This window comes from Paramormyrops kingsleyae, chromosome 2, assembly GCF_048594095.1.
Source record: "Paramormyrops kingsleyae isolate MSU_618 chromosome 2, PKINGS_0.4, whole genome shotgun sequence".
Lineage (NCBI taxonomy): Eukaryota > Metazoa > Chordata > Actinopteri > Osteoglossiformes > Mormyridae > Paramormyrops > Paramormyrops kingsleyae.
The window spans coordinates 26394323-26415653 of NC_132798.1; the positions used below are offsets into that span (position 1 = coordinate 26394323).

Here is a 21331-nt window from a genome sequence, read left to right on the forward strand (position 1 = left end):
ACATGCCCCAAACTGAGCAGCCCCTCTGACGAATTGTAAGACCCCCCTGCCATCCACGGGTTAACAGCAACAGAAGTCAAGCCAAAAAACACGTGGAAGGAATTTGTGACCTAGATTTTATTTCCGCTTTTACTAATATGGTTCTGGACTTGAGGGGATCGGGGGCTGGTAGGATGTCACTCTGCCTTCCTACTATTGGGCTGTCTTCATAACCCTGGGGACTGAATCGGCGTCGGCTGGGGCCGGTCTGGGAGACTGCAAGGACTAAGCTGACGTGGGTTTCCCTGCTTCCGTTATGACATCGTCAGTTTCCGCAGGTGTTCCCCCACAGGCTCGCTAGCAGGCTGATTGCTAACACAGAAATCATTTTCTGACTTGTGTTAAAAACATTTAAAAATCTCATAACCAGAACTTTACTGTCATGTAGTTACAAAGGGTGGTAGATCACAAGAAATGTCCGCTTGCTCACCCCCCAACCAATCGCGCTCATCCAGCTTAGTCTCTGCACTCCAAATTCAGGAATATTGCTGTGAGGCATTATTTTTACAGTGTTATCATTAGCCAAACACAGGTGTCTCCACATGGATAAGACCATCACTGTGGCTGTTTTCCTTTGTGTAGCAACGCTCCAGGACACGTCTGCAGAGTGCAGGCAACTCGGGGGTCCAGTGGAAGCCAAATCTCTGAAGGTCTTTAGGCCCAAATCAACAGGATATTAATCCAGCTGTCATTGCAAGATGCAATATTTTGATTTGAGGAAATTGCTTTTTTCCTGGAAAAGGAAGGGGTTTTGTCTTGCTTCACTTTGGTCTTAATAAAAGGTTATCTTTCACCAGCTTACTTTGGTAACTATCCTGAGAATCTTCTGGGCTGCAGACATTGGCCTTGTTAAGTAATTGTAATGGTACATGTGCTTCCCTACACAGCAAATTGCCTTACATAGGTGCTTGCTCAAGTTTCATAGTCATTATGTGGTTAGTTCCACATAATTATATCAAGATGTTTCCTGTTGATATATCTTTTTCAATATATATCTTTCCTTTAATGTAAATTCAAACATTAACTATTATCCGGAAAACAACAGATTTAGCATGTCAGTTGAATGGCAACACGGAATATGCTCCGATATGAAGTACTTACACCACAATCCACAAGTCTGATGTTGTGCTCCTACGAAGGTCTCATATTCTTATAAAAATGTATTGTATTTATAATTATTTAGTCAGTCATACACCATCTTTGCCCCATAATACCAAGGTGAAATGCTTATATATGACTAAAGGATTTTAAAGGATGTTTCTCAGATTATTCTTTATTATACTATATATTCTTCTGAAAGAAAATATAAGCAGGGTTTATCAGACAGATTGTGAGTCTTATGAACAAGGGGGGAAAAATCACATTGTAACAGCAAAACCGCATATGAGTTTGTCTCAGGTATGAAGAGGAAGTACATGTCTGACCAGGGCATTTTCTCCTTCTTCCCAAGGTCTCTTCTTGATATTGGGCCTGATGCTGTACCCTGCTGGCTGGGGCTCCAAAAAGGCCCAGGATTACTGCGGAGCGGACGCCTCCCCGTACAAAGTGGGCCTGTGCTCTCTTGGCTGGGCCTTCTACACGGCCATCGGCGGCACGGTGCTCACCTTCCTCTGCGCCATCTTCTCGGCTCAGGCTGAGATCGCCACCTCCAGCGACAAGGTGCAGGAGGAGATAGAGGAAGGCAAGAGTCTCATCTGCCTCCTTTAGACAAGAGGACCAGGCCTGGCCTTCAGAAAAGAAGGCCACCAAAGTATAAAAACATTAGTGCCACTAAGATTACAACCTTCAACCACTCTGACCACTATTTTTGGCTCTATTTTTTTATTTCCCAATTCTAATCTTTCAATAGCCTGTCTACAGTATAAGGAAGAGTTACTCTGCCATCAAGTGATTGTAAATATTCTTGTATATAATGTACAGAACCTCAAAGAAAATGTGAAATGTATTTTTGGTCAACCTTGAAAATCACTAGATTTACCAAAGGTTGCTTCATTTTGTATATATAGTTATGGTGACTCCCATTATTATGTTACCGTAGCTACACAACTGAGCATGACTTTTAAAATCAGCATGCAGATGGACAAGAATTGGAAGATGCGTAACTGACTAAATAGCTGATGCCCTTTTCATCAGATGAAGACCTCGCAAGGATAAATCAAATGTTCACTGGTGATGTTCCTCCAGCAAGTCAACTTAAGGATTTATTCATGGGGGGAATTACTGTGGACTTCTCTCTGTTGGCTTACATTTGTCTGTGACATGACAGAAAAGGAGCCAATTAGCTAACTCAAGACTTGCTGGAAATATCGCACAGAAGAAGGAAGGGACTGTACTAAACCACAATGCCGGCAAATCTCCTCCGGCATTCCTTTCTTATCCTTTTTATGTTTGTTTTAGGCTTTTTTTACTCACTAGCTCACTGCCAAAAATGAAAAAGGGGGAAGACACAGGTTTGGCCCCTATTTCTCTTCCCCCTACATCTTTGAAGAAATGTGTCAGGGAAAGAAATTCACAGACTGGTACCAAAAGTGTCTTTTGCAAGGGGGAAGCACTGCTCTGCCAAAAAAGGTTCTACCTGCTTGGAGAACATCCCCCGAGATACTTTAGCATGCTCAGTGTTCCACATAAGGTCTTACATCAGCAACTGTATTCTTAAGCTTGAACATCTCCCACAACTGATAATAATGCTTAGTGCATGTGCAGGACACAGTTGGTGAAAACCTGAGATGACAAACCAAAAAGCATTACAAAAGATTTAAAAAATATCTTGTACTAATTTGTACCCATAGTAGAAAGGGGAATATTGCAGAAGACTGTATTCAAATAATATTGTCTTCATAGATCTGCTGTGAGAATGTAATTTTGTCTTACTCATTACTTAAGGTTCAAGTACAATAACATGCGACTTACTAGCTGAATCACAATTAATACTGAAACTAAACACACAGACACAAAGAAACAATGGTGAAATACTAACAATTATTAAGCAAGTGCAAGATATGCTAATATAAGGTTCAGATCCTGAATTTTTTGTTTTGAAGGTACCAGCTCATATGTAGTAAATGACTTGTGCACAGATGTGATCCTTGTTTCTAACATTTTGCCCTGATATTTCGTAATTTTTATTGTAAGTAGCTAACTAGTTGGCTCACAGTAATTTTAGCTTGTATAGCTAACCTTAGCTAGCTTATTGCCCAGCCTGTTAGCGGACAGAACATTACATGGTTTGATTATCCTCTGAGCATAAGCCCATGTGCTTTACCTTTTCAAATACTGCATACATTAACGGCTTATTGTGATGCATATTTCCAGCGTCTGTTTTCATTTTTCGGAAAGGCAATTCTTCAATATTTTTGCACTGTTTTAGGTTATCGTGTCCTGCTCTACAAAAATGTGGCTCTAGCCTAAACAATAAAATTATTATTTTAAACAATTATTACATTTTGGTGGTGCTTATTAGAGGATTGTCATTTACAGCGCTATACAGGAATTGGATTAATTTTTAGCCTGGGAGTTTTATGCCCAAGACCAGTCCATTTTGTCTTTGTTTGGGGAAACTTTGATAAATGATACCACAGTTCAAGTCTTACTATTCTGATAAATTTATTACTGACATTACAAGAAGAAAATAAATCATCTGTAGCATATTGTACTGTTTTAGCAAAGAAATAGAAAAAGAAAAAGAGCGTAGATTTCGGTTTGGATGGTAGGGACGTGTTCCTACCAATATAGTGGGGGTACTGCGTGTGTTTAGGGGGTGGGGGTGGGGTGGGTGGAAACCAAAGCTACACCCTTAACGAAGAGCCAGACTAAGGTTCAGTGGAAGTAGGGTGGAGGCATCCTGCACCTTAGGACAGAATGTCCTTATCCTGGAAAAGATCTGATCTCGTACAAAATAACAGCTGTGTTTGTTTCCCTACTCATGCCAAATTGACAACAGTTCCAACCGTGTCAGTGTCCGTTTGGTGGGAGAGCTGTCCATGATATTTCACCCTTTTTGGGTGATTATTTTGCCTTCTGTATGTCAGGCGTTTATCAAGGGAATCGTTTCACACTGACACAGAAGTTCACACAACATTAAGGACTTGAGCTCCCCGGATATGAATAAATCTGGTTCTGTTTATAACACACAAAAACCAAATGAGGAAAATCCATTTTTGGCGCTTTTTCCAATTGAGTGATTATTAGTTGCTAGAAAACAACATGCAACAGAGAGACTAAATGTGAGGGGAGTCAGGGTAATGGATTCTTCTGGGAGCTAAGCTCTGGCAAATAACCGCAACACCATTTGTGCTCCATAAAATTATTTGCACCAAATTATATTCCAATTGTAAATAATTCATAATTGTTGCCAACTGTAGGGAATGAATTAGATCATCATATACTAAGTGAACCATATACTACCAAACTAAGACAAAACAATGACATAAGTAGTTTAGTCATCAGCCTGGTGAGCCTCTGAAAATATCATCACAGACTTCAAAGTATGGGATGCAGGCTATAGCACAACCCAGCTTCAAAGGGGCAATGATGATGAGCATCATTTAATGAGACCGTATATATATATCCCTTCTAGGCCTCTGCATCTTTTCTGAACTAAGGTTCATTAAGTAGACCTAGCGAACAGTTTCACGGGAATCTAAAAAATGCATCTGTTGGACCTCAGGAGATTTTAGTGTAAAATAAATAAATAATACTTCTTAATCCTGGTAGTCTGTGACATATCGTGTCAAAGCCGCCTCAGTCCTGCAACGATTTCTGGTTCCAAACCAGGTCCTAGGAATGTACATGTATATGGTGGCTTGTGCTTCAACAATCCTGTTTGTTAGGCTTCAATGGACTATAGGGGGACTTCAATGTAGAAATGTCTGTTTTAGATAAATGTGATTATTTTAGATCATGAGGATGAAAAGATCATATTTTTCTTTAATTCCAATGAAGACATGAGAAGATAAAAAGAGCACACAGAGAGAAGAGAAGAACCTTTATGAAGAAAAAAAAGAACCTTGCTGGTTATGGTGGTGGTTTATTTTGACCAAACAAGGACTTTTCTCAAATGCATATGTAAAGCAAAGGAATAAATGACTACAATGAATACAAAACAGTGGTACTTAGCAACACCAACCTGTATAAATGAAAAATTCCAAAAAAAAAAAATCTGTATTTTTCCAGGGACACATTGCCCTCTACTGGCTACTGATGGTGGAGCTTCCGTTTCCCTTTTCTGATTAGTTCACAAACTTTGCCCTGGGAGATCATTATAGATGGTGGTTTTTGTTCCAGCTAAATAACTTTACGATTCATTGCTGCTCATTAAATTCAGACAATTGTTTAGCTTGACATTTTTAAGCTTTTTTTCCTGGTAAGAAGGCTTTACAAATACACATTGGCTCTTAATGTGTAATTATAGATCCACAAGTCCAATTAAGTACATTATTAGGTCAATGCTCTTCAGTAACCAATTTAAATGATTTTATATAATTTTATTGAATTTTTAAATACAAATGGATCAAGTCAAATTAATACACACGTTCACCCATAAGTCTTCCTGTATGAGCTATAGGTTACCATATCTAGGTTACACACAAGTTTATGTAAAACTTATAGGTAACAAAACCCAGGAGAGACTGTGTGACAACAATAACCTAGATAAACTGAAATCTTTTAGTGTTTCTACCTTCCTGTTTCACTATGAACAGAGTGAACAGAAGCTTGATATTTACAGACGCAGTTTCAAAAGGAACATTTTTGAAGCCACCCAAACATTGCACCCATAAATACCTCAGGAACCCCATATTAGCTTGGTTAGAGCGTCAATTTAACAGTCGTCATCTTTATTTTGCTTTCATGTCCTATAACTAAGGAGGGAGGTACTCTAATATACTTCCACAAATAAATCGAAAGTACACAGAAGCACTCACGGGCAACAGTAACCACACAACTTCTACACTTAAAAAAAAAAAAAAAAAACAGGGCAAAAGAGTAAACTGTGGAATGTGAGACTACAGTTCTCACTTATGTATGCAAACTGGCATCTGTGTTGAAAGGAAGATCAAGACCCATGTCTGCATTGGAAAAATAAATGGTACTTTTTTGAGTGAAGTAGTTGCATTTTATTTAGTGTTAAATACATATACAAAACTTAAACTACTCAACATGCAAGAGGGAAAGAGACAAGAGTGCATTTGTACAGGACACTGCCAAATTTACAAAATATACAAACATCCCTTAGTCCACTGGTAAATGACAACACCATAATCTGCATTACAACCATTGGTACTTTCAGTGCTGTTCCACTACACACATTATTAGTTAAAATTAAGTAAAACTAGAAGCAATGATGAGAAAGAAAAGAAATCCTCACACAGAATGGAATTTCCAGTTAAATTTTCAAATGAGCAATTATAAAAAATGTGGGGCAAAAGGAACATCAATGTACATTGTTGGAATTTTTTAAACAAGATTTACTGCAGTATAGCAGACAGACAAGCAGAGAAATTGAGGACAGAGAAATCTGTAAAATAATCACTAATGTGGAGGGGAGCTTCTGCAGTTTACAGAGCTGAAAATGTGGTGACCCAGGCAGGTTCACGTTGTAATTCATTTTTGAAGAATATTTAATTTAAATTCTCACACTTAAGTGAGTTAATGACACCATATACCAAGCCTCTGTTCTAACAATGACCACATCCGCATGACTTTCAGAAACTCTACTGTAATCACAATGACAGCCAGAGGATCTGGATATTAAGGTATATTAAGATATTAAGTTGCTGCCCTACAGGTAAGATCCTGGGGGAGCTGGGCATATGTGGCAGACAGAAGGAAAAAATGAAAAACAAGCAAAAATACTGAGTTAAAAATAATCTTAGCCTCCCCCATTGCCCAGTTAATCAAGTTACCAAATACTAATTAAAAAAATAAAAAAAAACACATACAAAACAGCATGAAATGGCTATACTGAGTTCTATTCCCCCCCCCCCCCCATATGTCAGCCATGAAATATTTACCTACCCTTAAATAAATTAAATAAACCAAACACTCCTGACATTTGATTTCACTGCCCAGTGAAAACGTTTAGCAGTTTGGACAGCAGTCATAATATCACTTCTGAGACCTTTTTTTAAAAACTTGGCGGTGAATATTTATTCAATCGTGCAGATCACCCTAGTTCAGGGGACTATGTTAGACATTTTCTCATGCATTTAATTTACATGTCCTGAGCATTCCTGGTTTTAAATACCTTTGAATTTTTGTTCATTATGAAAAGGCTGGCGTTTTATTTCATTAATGCAATCAGTACAAACTTTATATTTGGGCACAGGTGTGCATAGAACCAAATAACACTCTCACCCACTGGTTAGACATGTAGAATATGATGAACAATGCCTATTCCCAAGTACACAGACACTAAGCCATATGACAGGTGTCAGTGGGTGGATGATCACTAGAACCCAGCCAGACTATGACTTTAGGATCCTAGATCCTTAGAAATCCTTTTAGCCAATGAAATGCATCGACACAAAAGCATCTGGCACATCAGAGCACACAGGATTTCAAATAGTGAATTGTGGGTTTCAGAAAGACTGCAGAGGAAGCACCACACAAATATTTACAGGGTCTTCCCATCAGGGGGCCATCTGAAGGGAACTATCACAGCTAAAGCAGTATATTGAGAGGGAAATCGCTTCACTTTGAACCACTCTTTCAAATCTAGGACCGGTTACTACAATAAATGGGTTCTGTTTTGCAAATAGACTAAAGCCATAATGATTTTTAATATACCAATAAACATATTATGCTCTTACTTGCATTAGGTGGGGCATTATTCCTGGAAGAAAGAGTATTCTTACATAAACATGCACACCATTTCAGCCAATTAAAATTACTCCAACAATGACCATGATGTAGCCAGTAGGTGCCGATGTAGAGGGACTCCCGTGAAGTGTGGTCCTGCAAACTTGATCAACAAACAGCACAATTGTTTTTCTGATGCAGCCTTAACGCATGAGCTTTGGATTCTGAAGCAATGTGTGTTTGCCATAACCAAAAAAAGGGGGGGGGGGGGCTTGTGTTTTTAATAAACGCACCACAGAAATGTTCACCTCTAAGAAGCAGACTACTATACTTCTGCAATTAAATCTGACTGTTCTCATTTATTTGCAGAAATAAGACCTGATCAACCAGGGGCTGTTAGCAGGGAGGCAAGTGCCTGACAAGCGCAGCGAGAACCAGCAATAACTTTTCAGCCAGCAAACAAATTCAACATTGCCTTGGCAAGAGGGCAGCTGTGCAATGGAAGTAAAGCACGTTACAGAATAGGCCAGGCTGCAGCGACTGGGCCACCGTCACAGAACGTCAGAATGAGTCTCTCCATTATAATATATTAGCCTTATTAGCTACTCCCGTAACAGACATCTGTCATGTAAACATTAGGTTAATGCTAAACATTTGGCTAACATTTTAAAAAATTACAAAAAAAAAAAAGGATGAGAAATGGTGGCACAAAACATGATGCAGGATGCCATCTGCCTTCCCTATGCCTGCTCCAACTTCTACATTGCGGTGGGAACACTGACACACACACACACACACACACAAACACACAAACACACACACACAAACAGCATTATGGGATTACCCAGCATGCCCACAAGCAGAAGCAAGTCCAGCTCTGAGAGGCTTGAAGGACAAGCAGAAGGGCTGACTCAACCTGCAGTTCTCTTTACATTTTAGTTTATCAAGCCATTCTGATGCAATTTACGCAAAGCCTGGTAAACTAGTCAGCCGACGGGTCAACATTAACATTAAAGTGGCCTGATTTTCCATCCAGGTCCTATAGCCATTTGAGATTTTTGAAATGTACTAGGATGAATGAAATGGTAAAAAAAAAAAAAAAAAACCTTCAGAGTTTATAAACACACACTGATATCCTTCCAGTATGGCAAGGTAAACCAGCTCCCTCCACAGACCAACACTAGTCATGTTATAACCAACTGGGGCTGAAAATACTAATTAGGACCACTACAGATGTGACTCAAAGTGACAAGCTTTTGCGCTTAGTTTTCTTAGCTCATTTACCAAGTTTGAAAATATTGGGGCTCGATCATAAAGACATGCTGAATGACATGGAAGGGGTGGGATCAGAGTTGTTCCTCCCCTTCAAAAGGGAGTGTTTATTAAGCGTTAGGGTTCAGTGAAGTCTCCACACAGCCTGGGTTGGTGTGGTGTGGGTCTGCTCACCGAGGTCTAGGGAGATTGCAGCAGAGATCCTGAGGTCACTCAGATCTGACCTCCCTTGAACGCCCCCCGGGCCGCACTGGAAGCAGCGTTGGCAGCTGCCGTCTGCACGGTCTTGTTAGCCATGACGCCCGTGGCAAACTCCTGCTGCGCCTTCTCAAAGCTGGCACCAGTGGTACGGTATAGACCGTGGACCTGCCAGACAAGGAGATCCACGGAATAGTCTCAGAACTCACAGAATACTGCCACAGAGGTCCAAACGCTTCCCAGGGGAAGTGTGGTCAATATTTATATTACTTTGTGTTCTGTGCCCAGAGTTGATCCACTGCATTAAAAAAGCTGGGCTGAGACCAGCCTACAGGCTGAATCTTAAATCAACTCAAAAGAGCTGAAAGGGCAGGCAATCCTGATACTAAGTGACACATTGAGTAAAGATAAAGGAGAATGTGGTGGGAAACCAGCCCTGGTAACAAATGAAAGTGCTTTGGTACTCTCACTGGCTTCATTCACTGGGCAACCCCTGGTAGTTACTAATTCTGTGCCTCGTACTGAAGTACCAGCAGACTGAGGCAGACCAGCTGTTGAACCTCCAGCTACCTCAACTGTCCCACAAATGCATTGCCTGTTTGGCCACACTAGTCCTACTGTGGTAGTGCCTGATTATGGGAAAATTACACTACGAATTAAAGCACTTATGGGGCTAAGAAAAAAAAGAAAAAAAAAAAACAGACAGTAGATGACATACTTCATAATTTAGACCATTTCAACAACTACAAGTAAGATTAAAAGGTCCTAACTTCAGTGCCCAGGGGACACAGTAGAATACTTATTAAATTAAATAGGCACTTTATTATTGTCTCAGTGCAGAAATTAGTTAAATCTTTAGTCACTAATTGACCAGGACAAATTGCAGTCCTCCAGGACCTCATTTGAAAGGGATGTCTACGGTTTTCGGTACATACACAGCGTACAGGAGGGGAACGGTACTATACCTTTTTAAACATGATCAGTGAAACAACGGCGGAGGCAGTGAAAAGTGCTGCGATGAGGATCATCATGATGCCCACAGGGATGCTTTTGTTCAGACCTGTGAGGGCTGAGATCCAGCCACTGTTTGGAGACAGGGGTGGAGGAGAATGGAAGGGCCTTCAGGACGATGTCACCGTATACGTCCTGTGCGGCTCGCGTCAGCATACTGCACTTAAACATTTCTACTGAAGAGCAACGAACTAATGAGAGATTATCAATGAAAACACATATACAGAATCACATAGTGAATTTTCATTATCCCACCCACATTCATTTGGTTACGTAACACTCCTATCCTGAGCAATTTCCCCAATGGCTACGAGACAAGATTAGTGCAAATTAGGGTAAGATGAGCAGAACAACAGCAGGAATGTTCCCACAGGGAGCAGCACAAGTGGACGGCCAACTGACCTCGCTCCCCAGCCTGTAATGCCGATGGCCTGCAGCACATGGACGCCGAACTGGCAGATATATACAAAGAAGAACACAAAGAACCTGAAGGAACTGTCACTCCTGCAACAGAAGGGCACACAGTTAGAAGTCCTTTAAATCCTAGGATGTCCCTTTTGTTTTAAAAAAAAAATTAAAAAAAAAATCGAAATTACACAAAGGCCAATTCATTACAGGTTTTCAATTTCAGAGGAAGCAGGGCTATTGCCATCACCTGAAGGCTCCGTACAGCGGCCTGTACCAGCAGACAAAGGAGCAGGGCATGAAGAGCATGAACCAGAGCATTGACAGGCCAAAGTCCACTCCCCGTGTGCTGTCCACGCAGAACCAGGCCAGGCAGCCAAAGATGTTCACAAACAGCGTCGCCGTGTGGACTGATAGCGGAATTGCGGTAGAACATTGGAGAACTTTCAGCATTTGGCAATCAGCTTTTAAAAAGCTTTTCAAGTGAGAGTTCACTTTGATTTATTTAACACTAATATTAGCTGAAAGCACTTTACTATTGGTAATCTGCATTCATGCTGCAATGATCATCGCCATTAGCAAAGTACTCACACATCCATAGGTAGTACATTATCTTGACGGTCTTTTGAAACTCTACAGGTATGTCTACAGCAATATCATGGTAAAAACAGGGGCCAACAGGAAAGTTCTCTGGAAGAGGAGGCCAGTTGTTTTTCCTTCCTAAAAGGAAAGAAAAACACATCCTTTGTTTTTCCATGTCTTATTTTTGTAGGAATCAACTTCCGTTATTCTGAAGAACAAAGACATTGTTTTAACACCTGCTGAGGATGGTCTTTAAATACTATTCAGAAATTTTCCCTAGGGTGCCATTGTCCAGCTACTTTGCAATTACATTCTAACGTATTCAACAAAGGCAACTGCTTCGTCCTGCAGGCTCTCACCTGAGGCACTGAGGGACTGCATCTCCCTCTCCCGCCGGTCCAGTTCGGCTGCCTTCTTCTCCAGCTCTTCCTGCCTCCGCAGCAGCTCAGCCTGAGCGCGGGCCTGATCCTGCAGGAGGGTAAAGATGGAGTTCCTGAATCAGGTCTGGGCCAGACAATCATTCGTTATTAATGCGACCATGGCATTGCAGTTCATACATATCTGCCACTTCACCTGGGGAAAAAGTATGCAGATTCACAGTCACCATGACACCATCTCATTGTTTTATCTAAATGTAAAGGGTCCTACTAACAGTTTGAATGATGATGTTCGTTTTGCCATTTGTTGCTTGCCTGTAGAAATTATTTACAAAAATGGCATCTTTAAAAACTTATTTTTATTTACTTTGAACGGAAAGCGCTGCAGAGTGACATCATGCACAAAAACATAACTGACATCTGATTGAACAACGACAGGGAAGTAAAGCATCTATGCAATTGATGAGATTGAGTCAAACAGGACAGCTTCTGGAAGAATGAGAAAGACAACAGGCTGGCAAAACGGTGTAAAAGGTGGGAAGAGACAGAGGGTGACAGAGCGGCACAGTACCTGTGACTGTTGTTGCTGGGAGTAGGCGGGAGGCTCCTCTGTCGGCTTCATGATGGCAGGCTGCGTGCTCGCTGTCGGCGGCACTCTTGGGGCTGTGCTTGGAGGGGCCTGAAAATGGAAATCGCCAATAAGACTCATTAGGACGTGAAAGCCAATGGTAAAGAGCTCTCGACTTTCCAGATAATGCACAAGCATTTGCATCCAGGGAAATGCACACTATTAAGCTCACACATTATAGCTTCCTTTCGGAACTATATAAGCCAGTGTAGGAGAAATCATCTGTCCACAGACTGCTCCAGCCATCTCATAGGCCAGCCAACACCACCACTGCAGTTAGTTGTCAACATCAGGAAATGCATGAATAAACTGTCAAAAACAACACGTTAAAAAGCCCCACCTATAACGGATCTGTATGGACATGGCAATTAGACTATCAACTAATCCATAACTCCAGCTTTCTATCACTTATCTTGCAGATGGTCCCAGGGAGCATAGGGCCTATGCCAGAGAGTATAAGGCACAAGTCAGAGGTTCACCCTGGATGGGATGCCAGGTCATTGGCGGGGTACAAACTCGCACGCACGATTTCACACTCCCGGAAATTAACAGGTGCTAAATAGCATAGCAGCCTGTCGTTAGACATTAGAAACTCAGAGTACCTGCAGGAAACCCATGTGACAGGGTGAGAATGTGCAAACTACACAAACACATACCCTCAGTGCAGGAGTGACAAACAGAGCAGCCCATTGGGATTGCATGTGGCACATTATCAGCCAATTAAACAAGTAGGGCTGCATGGTACTGGGGAAAAAATCAAATAATGTAAAGTGAGGTTTTTTTGCAATAAATATTGCGGGATGTATGAAGCAAAACAGAGTTGAAAATATACCCAAAATAAAGTATAGCCAAACTGGACTTATCTACAGCAGAGTCTGTCAGATAAGCTGGGGGTGTTTCCGCGAGTTCTGCATGACGCATTGCCGACACAAAACCTGCTTTTGCTCAATATCGTCTCTATAAAATTCTAAATATTTTCATACATGGGAACATGAATGTCTTTTGGCAACCAGTTGTTTGCTTTGCTCCTCCTCTCTCGTTTCATTACATTTCTCAGAATCGCACCACACTGTCTTTCAGTCTGATTGCACGGACGAAAATGGTCCGCTTGGAGAACACATGCAGAGTTCATGAAAAAACATAAGTTCTATTAGGCTATATAAGCCAGGGGGCTTGCCTTCATTTTAGTAGTGATTATCTTGAGATACGGAAAGAGTGGAAAGTAATTTAAGCAAAATGATTTAAAGCAAGTAACAAAGACAGGATAGGCTAGTGCATAAGGTTAAAGGGCACATAGATAACTATAAACTATGGCTTTGCATTATTGGACAGGTCTCTCAAACCTGAAAGTCTGGTTCCACATAACTGAGGCTTCCGCTCCTTATTTGGACCCTCGTCCGCTACGCTTAGTCTTCCTTCCGCCATATTGGTGAATAATCGAGAAGGCAAATTTTAAATCAATGCCGTTTTTAAAATCGAGTAATCCAGTTTAATCAAGTGATAGCAGTAACAGCTCTAATCTCAGCCCAGCTGATTATCACGATCCAAGAGATTGAAAGTCCATAAAATGCAATGTTGATATTAACGTTGCACATTGTGCCGGCCTAATAACTACAAACAAATACATTTCTAAAGTAGTTTTCATTATTAAATTCAAAAGTGTTTACAATCGATAGGCCTCCTTTAATATGTGAGCTTTAAGCAGTTTCCAAGCCATTTCAAATCCGCTCCTAGCACACATCTTCCATGATACATGTGAAGCCCACATTAGCTTTCAGACAGAGTTTAGCGGCAATTCAACAGCAAGTCCACGAACAGATACAAACAGTGAAATCAATAGCAATCTCCTCTCTTCAAAGCAGCTCTCTGTAGGAGTGGTGCTGTGACATTAACAGGTAGCCGTTAGATTCCCAAAAGCATTCTCCTACGTAAATACTGTCTTGAGATCCTCTGAAGCTCAATGCAGAGTTAGAAATTTTAATTTAACAGGAAAGCCCAAGTAAGTGAAAGCAATAGAAAAATAAAATGTGAAAGCTTGACATACAGATAATCATCCCCTAACACATACAGGATCTATTACCAATGTAGTGAAGAGGAGTGATTTTATTACAGAATTCCAAGAGGTTTCTGTGATAGCAGCCATCTATGAAAAGGCAGTGTTCCATGTCCTGAGTGAAATGTCAAGCTCGGGCTCCCTACCCCCAGGGCACCAGAGCCAAACCCAATATCAAGACGCTTACCGACAATCTCAAGGTTATTTGTGGGACAAAGACTAAAAAGGATAAAAATACACTTCTGGAAGTATAGGCCCAGAAAGATAAGTATGTAAAAGAAGACGGGGGAGTGAACTACAAGAAACAAAGCGGCAAGGAGAAAACAAGTACAAAAAGAATATCACAGAACATATTTAATAATTTACACTTTAATTACTTCTTAAATCTGCAGTGTAGACATGCAGCTCCACAATCTGGTAGACCAGCTGTGTAATATGTGAACTTCAGTGTAGTAGTAGGTTCAACACAATGACAGGCTTGTTTATGAAGTTTTCCAGAGGCAACCGCAAGAACAATTTTCAGCACTACATTTGCACAATGCCTTTCTGAGGCCTGTGATCTGAAGTCAATGATCTCAATGATCTCCACTAAAAGGGAACATCTGAAATGACAGAGCAGTACTGCTACCATGACTATAAACTGCGGCTCGACTTAAAGGGGGAAAGAAAAAAAGGGGTAATACTGGCATTTGGGGAAAAAAAAAACATCTGTGTTATTAAACTTAACTAATATTATTATTATGGGTCCCCCAGAGACCCCAATAGGACAAACAGTTTCAAAAAATAGATGGATGGATATAGGGGTCCAAGCAATGTAGCAGCTGAATCCCTGTTATTATTATTATTATTCAGTGTTTCCACCAACCAATATATTAGGGGGGTGTCCTGCCCCCCCCCCAATGGCACCTCCTGCCCCCCCTTGAAGGTCAAGTTAATTTAATTTTCTATACAGTGCCAGATCACAACAGAAGTCATTTAAGGTTACCTTTCCTATAGAACAGGTCTATACATTGTTCTTTTATTAAACAAACTAAATAGCGTTATGTTATTTATCTTATTTACACAACAGCTTTTCATTTTTGTCTCTACACGGTCGCGCGTTTACAATTCTCCTCTGCTCCCTGTATCGCGCATGGCGGAGTTCCGCCCCGATGCGCGCGCACAGAGACGTGTGCACACACAAAGGTGAGCACACTCCCACCAGCGGACAGACAGCGTGTCAGAAAAAATGTTGATGTCAACCACCTGAAAAGCAGACAAAAACATCTGCATTTATTTGACTGCTGTCATTAAAAGAAACACCTGAACACCATGAACAACATCTCCCCCCCTTAGCTGTAAACCTAGGGGAAACACTATTATTAATAATAATAATAATAATATTATTATTAAGACTTATGTTCTGGTCCATGGTTGATACCTGACTGATTATTTCTGTTGGTGTCCATGTTACAGACCAAGGCAAATTCATTTTGCCGTTACATTTTTGAGGTTAGACCTATATGGTGTAAGACTGATGACCATTGTCCGAAGTATCAGGATCAGTATCCGCAACATTTTCCACATAGCTCAGACTGTACTGAACACCCAGAAGAATGCTAGGTGTCTGCTACAAGAAACTCAGACACTTAAGAGAAAAGGGGCTATTTAGGGCTATTTACCCAAATTAGGGGTTGAAAGCCCACCTCTGCTATGTGTGGAGTTGCACATTCTCGGTTAGGCTAACTGGCATAAGTAAATTGTGTGCAATGTGTTGAGTATGTAGATATGTGCCTTGTGATGGACTGGCATCCCATCCAGAGTGTTCCCCAGCCCTGTGCCCTGTGTTGCTTCGGTAAAGCGGCTGAAAAGTAGATTAGGCGGGGTTGTACCAAAGCATACCACCAGTTTCTTTTGGCTAAGCTCTTCTAAGAGGTTTAAAAAGGGCATTCAAATTCCCAGATTTAACCGGGTATCCCATGACTTACCGAGCAGGCTGCTAATTTCTGCCAGCAACCCACTAACAGAATGTTTACTGCCAATGTGGACAGTAGAGCTGGCTGAGTTGTTGCAGGAGATACTTTTTTGCTTACAGACATTTACATGTCATTACGAGGTCTTCCCGCCTACCTCTTCATCAAAGCCACATAATATATTCAGCATTCACTTACACATGAATAAAATATAAATACATTTATTAAGGGAACAGAGTGCCCTTAAATTAACATGGAAAGCTTTATTTTAACTCTTACTCAACAAAAAAATGCATCACAGAGTTAAATGGAACAAAAAGTATTTTCTCTCTCTGGGTAATTGATCATTGAATATTGTACTTCAAATCCACAGAACTGAATGTTTGCAGATTTGATGTGATTATCTGTACAATATATTTAAAAAACTAATGATCTTGTGTGGTCATTCATTACATTGTGTCATAGACTGTATATTAACGAGTAGCTGATTTGGATTAGCACACGAGAAATACTGACCGTTCTGGCATCTGTGAAAGGGTTGTATTCTTCCAAACTCTGGGGGACATTCCGTGTTACTTGAGTCACTGAGGGATCCTAATAAAGCAAGAAGAGGTGCCATTAAGCAAACATTGGTAATATTTGGTTAAAACAAGTATCTCAACAGAAGCCATAAACGTTTCTCTTGCCTATTGCAAAATCTCACTTCTGTGTAATACAGATATGGAATAAAGTCTCTTTCAGCTACACAGCTCAATAGCTGATTCAGTATGGTCATGCACTGAATAACGACATTTCGGTCAACAACAAACTGCATAGACAATAGTGGTTCCATAAGATTATAATGGAACATATGGAGTACATAATACTTGACGATAATAACTATGTTAATGGTTTTTGTATTAACTATATTGTACTTTTTATCATTTTTATCATTTATTGTACTTTGCCTTTCTACTTATTAAAATGAAGCTTACTGTACGATGTGTTGTACGAGAGTACGATGTGCTGTATATTGTGTGGAATTACACTATGATGTTCGCACAATGACAAAATCACCATTTCTCAGAAAATATTCCCATAATTAAGCGATGCATGACTTTGTGTGTCATTTGTTTATTTGTTGTATTTTATCTCAAAAAAACATGACAGATCCACTTGGCTCATTCCTGTTCACTGAATTAAAAACTGTCCAAAAAGTGAGAGCTTTGAGGATGACATGAAGAAACAAAAAGGATTCAACATAAATGAATGAATATTGCATGAATACTAAATGCATAAACTCTGTACACAGCTTCTTCTTTCTAAGGGATAAAGACGACAGGTGTTTTGCGGCATTCTGGAATGTTTGTGCTTATACAGCGATGAAACCACAGCAGCCTGTTTTGTGGCAGGTCTGTGTCATGTTAGGGTGCTGATGATTTTAAATATAAAGAGACATATTTCAATTCTTTACCACCTTTGTTACTGGAAAAATATCCATAGGCATTTTGCAAAACCTGTAACATTAAATAGATTAGAGTTTGCAGGATGCGTATTCAGAAAAGGACATTATCGTTAATTACAAAGCTAAAAGACTCTGCTTGCTGGCATCCCATCCAGGGTGTCTCCTGCCATGTCCTCACTGTACCAAGAATAGGCTCCAAGCTTCCCTAAAATGACCATGACCTAGCTGGAAAATGGGTGGGTAAATAGACTGCTACAGAAATATGTAATAACCTTGTTTCAATGAGTAAAACTGTAGATATAATAGGGAAATGAAAGTGTCGCATTTACACAGATTATACTTCCTTAACATTTTTCATGATCTTGCACATTTTCAAAGTGACCATGCAGAAAACTTGTTATGCACATCACCTGATAGCACTGCCCACAACAAAGCCATAAGGAGAGCATAAGGAGAGCAGTAACAATGAACTACTGCTAACAAACAGGTTACCTATAGTAGCTATCTAGCACTCAGCAGTGTTGCTGAGCAGTATTTGCTTTTATTTATGTATTTTGGGGGGGGGGGGGGGGGGATTGGGGCAGAATTAGCACAACTTATATTTGAAAGTTTCTGTGATTCCATGATTAATTTCTGTTAACTTGTTGCCCTGATCATTGCAATTTAAGGACACGTAGCTAATCATGTAGTAAGGAAGTCACAGACCTCTAAAATATTCAGTAACCACTTATCCAACAAGAATCACACGTGCCAGCGGCAGATGGCTGTAACAGGTAACATACAGGCATCCATTTTGCCAGAATTGCTTGTCCAGGGCAGGTTTGCAACAAGCCAAGAGCCTATTCTACCAAGCACAAGCACAAGATACATACAAGATACACACTACATAACACCATTCCACCTTAACCACATGTATCTGGACTGCAGGACGGCATAGAAAATCCAATGAACCATGGGGAATGCATGACAAACCCAGGCCAAGACAAACAATGAACCAGAAACTGTCACTACACTGAAAAGAAACAGATTTACTTGAGAAAAGAAAAAGAAACTGGATAAACAAAAAAGGAACTAAAAGAAAATGCACTGAATTACTCATTAATTGACAGCTTAATTTATACTTATCTATTGGAAATATTACCAATTTACACAGCAGGATACTTCATGAGGGTAATTTTGAGTCAAAAGTATCACTGCTAGACCTCTGAATATAAAAAAGCAACCTTTCAGCTACAAGTGTGTTCTTGATGGAAGACAACAACTTAAATTGTTTACAGTTCAACAGCATTGCACAATAAAATAGTCAGTATTGAGGTAGATTCAATACCCTGCTTCAAATTCTTGCTGCATTTCTCTCCATGTCACATGTGGTTTTGACATGAAGATGTTTTGATAGGCAAATTTGTATATAGATAAAAAAAAATATTGCCTAGATCACTTATGAGCACTTGTTTTTATAATCTTACAACAATTTAATGCTAAATGTTTGTTACTCAGTTTATTACATCAAAAAAAAAACTCACAAACTTCTGCATCTTTCATCCATGCATTTTAATCATCTTCATTCATTTTCTTACCGCTAATCACCTTATTCTTTATCACCACCTGAATAATAATTCATTCTATGATTAAACTTAACAGCAAATGTAAAGTTACATTAGCAGACAAAGTAGGAACAGAGCACAAGGACTGTGACAAAATAACCTGGCAGTGATAACTGACCATGTCCTTGCTTTGGGATAACGTCCAGGGGTGCTACCTCCCGCCTAAGAAATTGGCAGCATGATTCAGAGACGAGAGAGAAGAGGAGAGGAGCAATGCCCATTCTCCAGAGCTATAACTTCTACATAATCAAGATCAATCTGAGAGTGCGTGTGGAAAACAGAGGCATTTTGCATTTGTCAGTACTGATACTTCCTTATAATTCCACAGCATTTGGAGAAGATAAAAAACAACCTTCATGCAGATTTAAAACAGACACAGCAGATAGAAACTCACACTAAATGTATGTACGTCTGCATTTTAACAAGTTCGTCTTAACGTGCTACCACTGTCAGCATCACCACTAGCCAAAGTGGTTAAAGTGATTAACGGGTAAAACGACATATGAGACCAGTACTTTCCGTTCTGAAGAGTAAAGGCGTTAGCTGAAGGGGATAACGAGCTGCAACCACAAACATCGTCTCTGAATGCAGTTCAATACCCCAGAGCTTGACCAGATAACAGGACCGTTAATTTATCTTGGCACGTCCAGGTGGTTTTGCAAATGTCATTCTACTGAGCTTTTGGGAATTTTTACCGTCATTTTCCAGATGTAAAAATGAATAAAATAATAATATATTCAGTTCCTTGAATTGGTTTAACGACAGAAACGCATGTTAATTAACAAGCGCCTGTCAGGAGTGAGCCTGCATTTGGCTGGCACCTTACACACAGGTAAAAGAGTTGAAAGACACATTCCAAACGCAAGCGACGATCAGTGAAAATCTCACTTCGCAAAATATTGTTATCAAAGGTAAGGAAATCTGTCAAGGGGCTTCTGTTCAGCTGAGCCGCCGCTACAAGCTAGCAGAGCTGCCCCTCAGCAGAATAATCCCGACTGTGCACCAAAGGCCCAGACAGCTAAACAGCCGTGTGTTTTGCCGGTATTCCTTAATGTCAGCCGAACGGTCAGGCTGTAGACTGCGTAACTGAATCCTCCAAGGGTCTGCTAGGGACGCGCAGCTCGTAAACAGCCTGTTAATGTAACCACAGAAGGACAACTGTTCTCGTTAGCTAGCTGGGTAGTTTACCCGGCAAACGGTCCTACCTGGAACGGATTGCTAAAGTCCGGGTCTGCAAATGGGTTGCTGTCGAAATCCGACATCCTGCGTTATCTGCCGTGTTCAAACTATAGTCTTCCTTACAAATTATATTCTCATCTACGTTTAATACATAAGCGCTACCGCCCTCGATCAGCTGCCACAATGGAAAGGCGACCCTCAGCAGCAAAATGGCAGGAGCGGAAGTGACGTCAGGTTCGGTTTCTGTCACGCGCCGGTGGCATAACGTCACCCGCCGAGCGAGATATGAGTGCCAGTTACCAGGCACATCAAGGTTACTATGAGTAATTTACCCCATAAGGGTAATTCAGCCAGTATCGACAACACCACTTATCAGCCGACCTATTCCTATACCGGATTTTTCAATGCTTAGGCGTGTATATACGTTTTAGTACATATGGAATATTTTGTAACAACTGAATCAGAATGAGACTTTATTCTCCAGGGACCCAACGTTATGATGAATTGGTCACAATGAGTACACTTAACACCACACCACACAGAACTAACTTAAAACCACTAAACAAGATATGCAGGATTCATACTGTATGAAACACATATGCCAGTGCCACCAACTTTGGCTAGCTGATTGGCGTGAGATTTTCAGTTCTATAGCCTACAAGTTTGCATAGTCATTTAAATGTATGTTACAGTTTTATTATCTTGTAAATAGTCTGTAAGCTTTGCAAACTACTCCAACACTTATGATGCAGCTAATTTTAGTTTTATAATTGAATAATATAGATTAGTC

At 40.4% G+C, this 21331-nt stretch overlaps 2 protein-coding genes across 4 annotated transcripts in view; one reads left to right on the top strand and one right to left on the bottom strand.

The window, feature by feature from the left end:
- LOC111839288 (LHFPL tetraspan subfamily member 2a protein-like) overlaps nt 1-3475 on the top strand; it is a 43995-nt gene extending 40520 nt beyond the window's left edge. For all 3 annotated transcript variants that reach the window (XM_023803051.1, XM_023803053.2, XM_023803052.2), the window contains exon 3: nt 1490-3475. In XM_023803051.1, the coding sequence (XP_023658819.1) occupies nt 1490-1746 (257 nt within the window). In that variant the 3' untranslated portion in view covers nt 1747-3475. The remainder of the gene's footprint in view (nt 1-1489) is intronic.
- A 2226-nt stretch (nt 3476-5701) lies between these two features.
- LOC111839269 (secretory carrier-associated membrane protein 1-like) lies at nt 5702-20783 on the bottom strand. Its single transcript, XM_023803017.2, has 9 exons — nt 20568-20783; nt 16831-16908; nt 12253-12360; nt 11664-11772; nt 11314-11442; nt 10973-11132; nt 10720-10821; nt 10272-10389; nt 5702-9474 (listed from the first exon to the last, which is right to left on the bottom strand). The coding sequence occupies exons 1-9, from the start codon at nt 20622-20624 to the stop codon at nt 9322-9324; spliced, it is 1014 nt and encodes a 337-aa protein (XP_023658785.1). The 5' UTR covers nt 20625-20783; the 3' UTR covers nt 5702-9321.
- Between the last annotated feature and the right edge of the window lie 548 nt (nt 20784-21331).

Excerpts from the sequence above, each read along its gene's own strand:
- LOC111839269 (XM_023803017.2), bottom strand. The coding sequence starts at position 20,624 with ATGTCGGATTTCGACAGCAACCCATTTGCAGACCCGGACTTTAGCAAT. Across the intron at positions 16,909-20,567 it reads ACTTTAGCAATCCGTTCCAG|GATCCCTCAGTGACTCAAGT; the intron begins GTAGGACCGTTT and ends TTGCTTTATTAG. Across the intron at positions 9,475-10,271 it reads CACTGATCATGTTTAAAAAG|GTCCACGGTCTATACCGTAC; the intron begins GTATAGTACCGT and ends CTTGTCTGGCAG.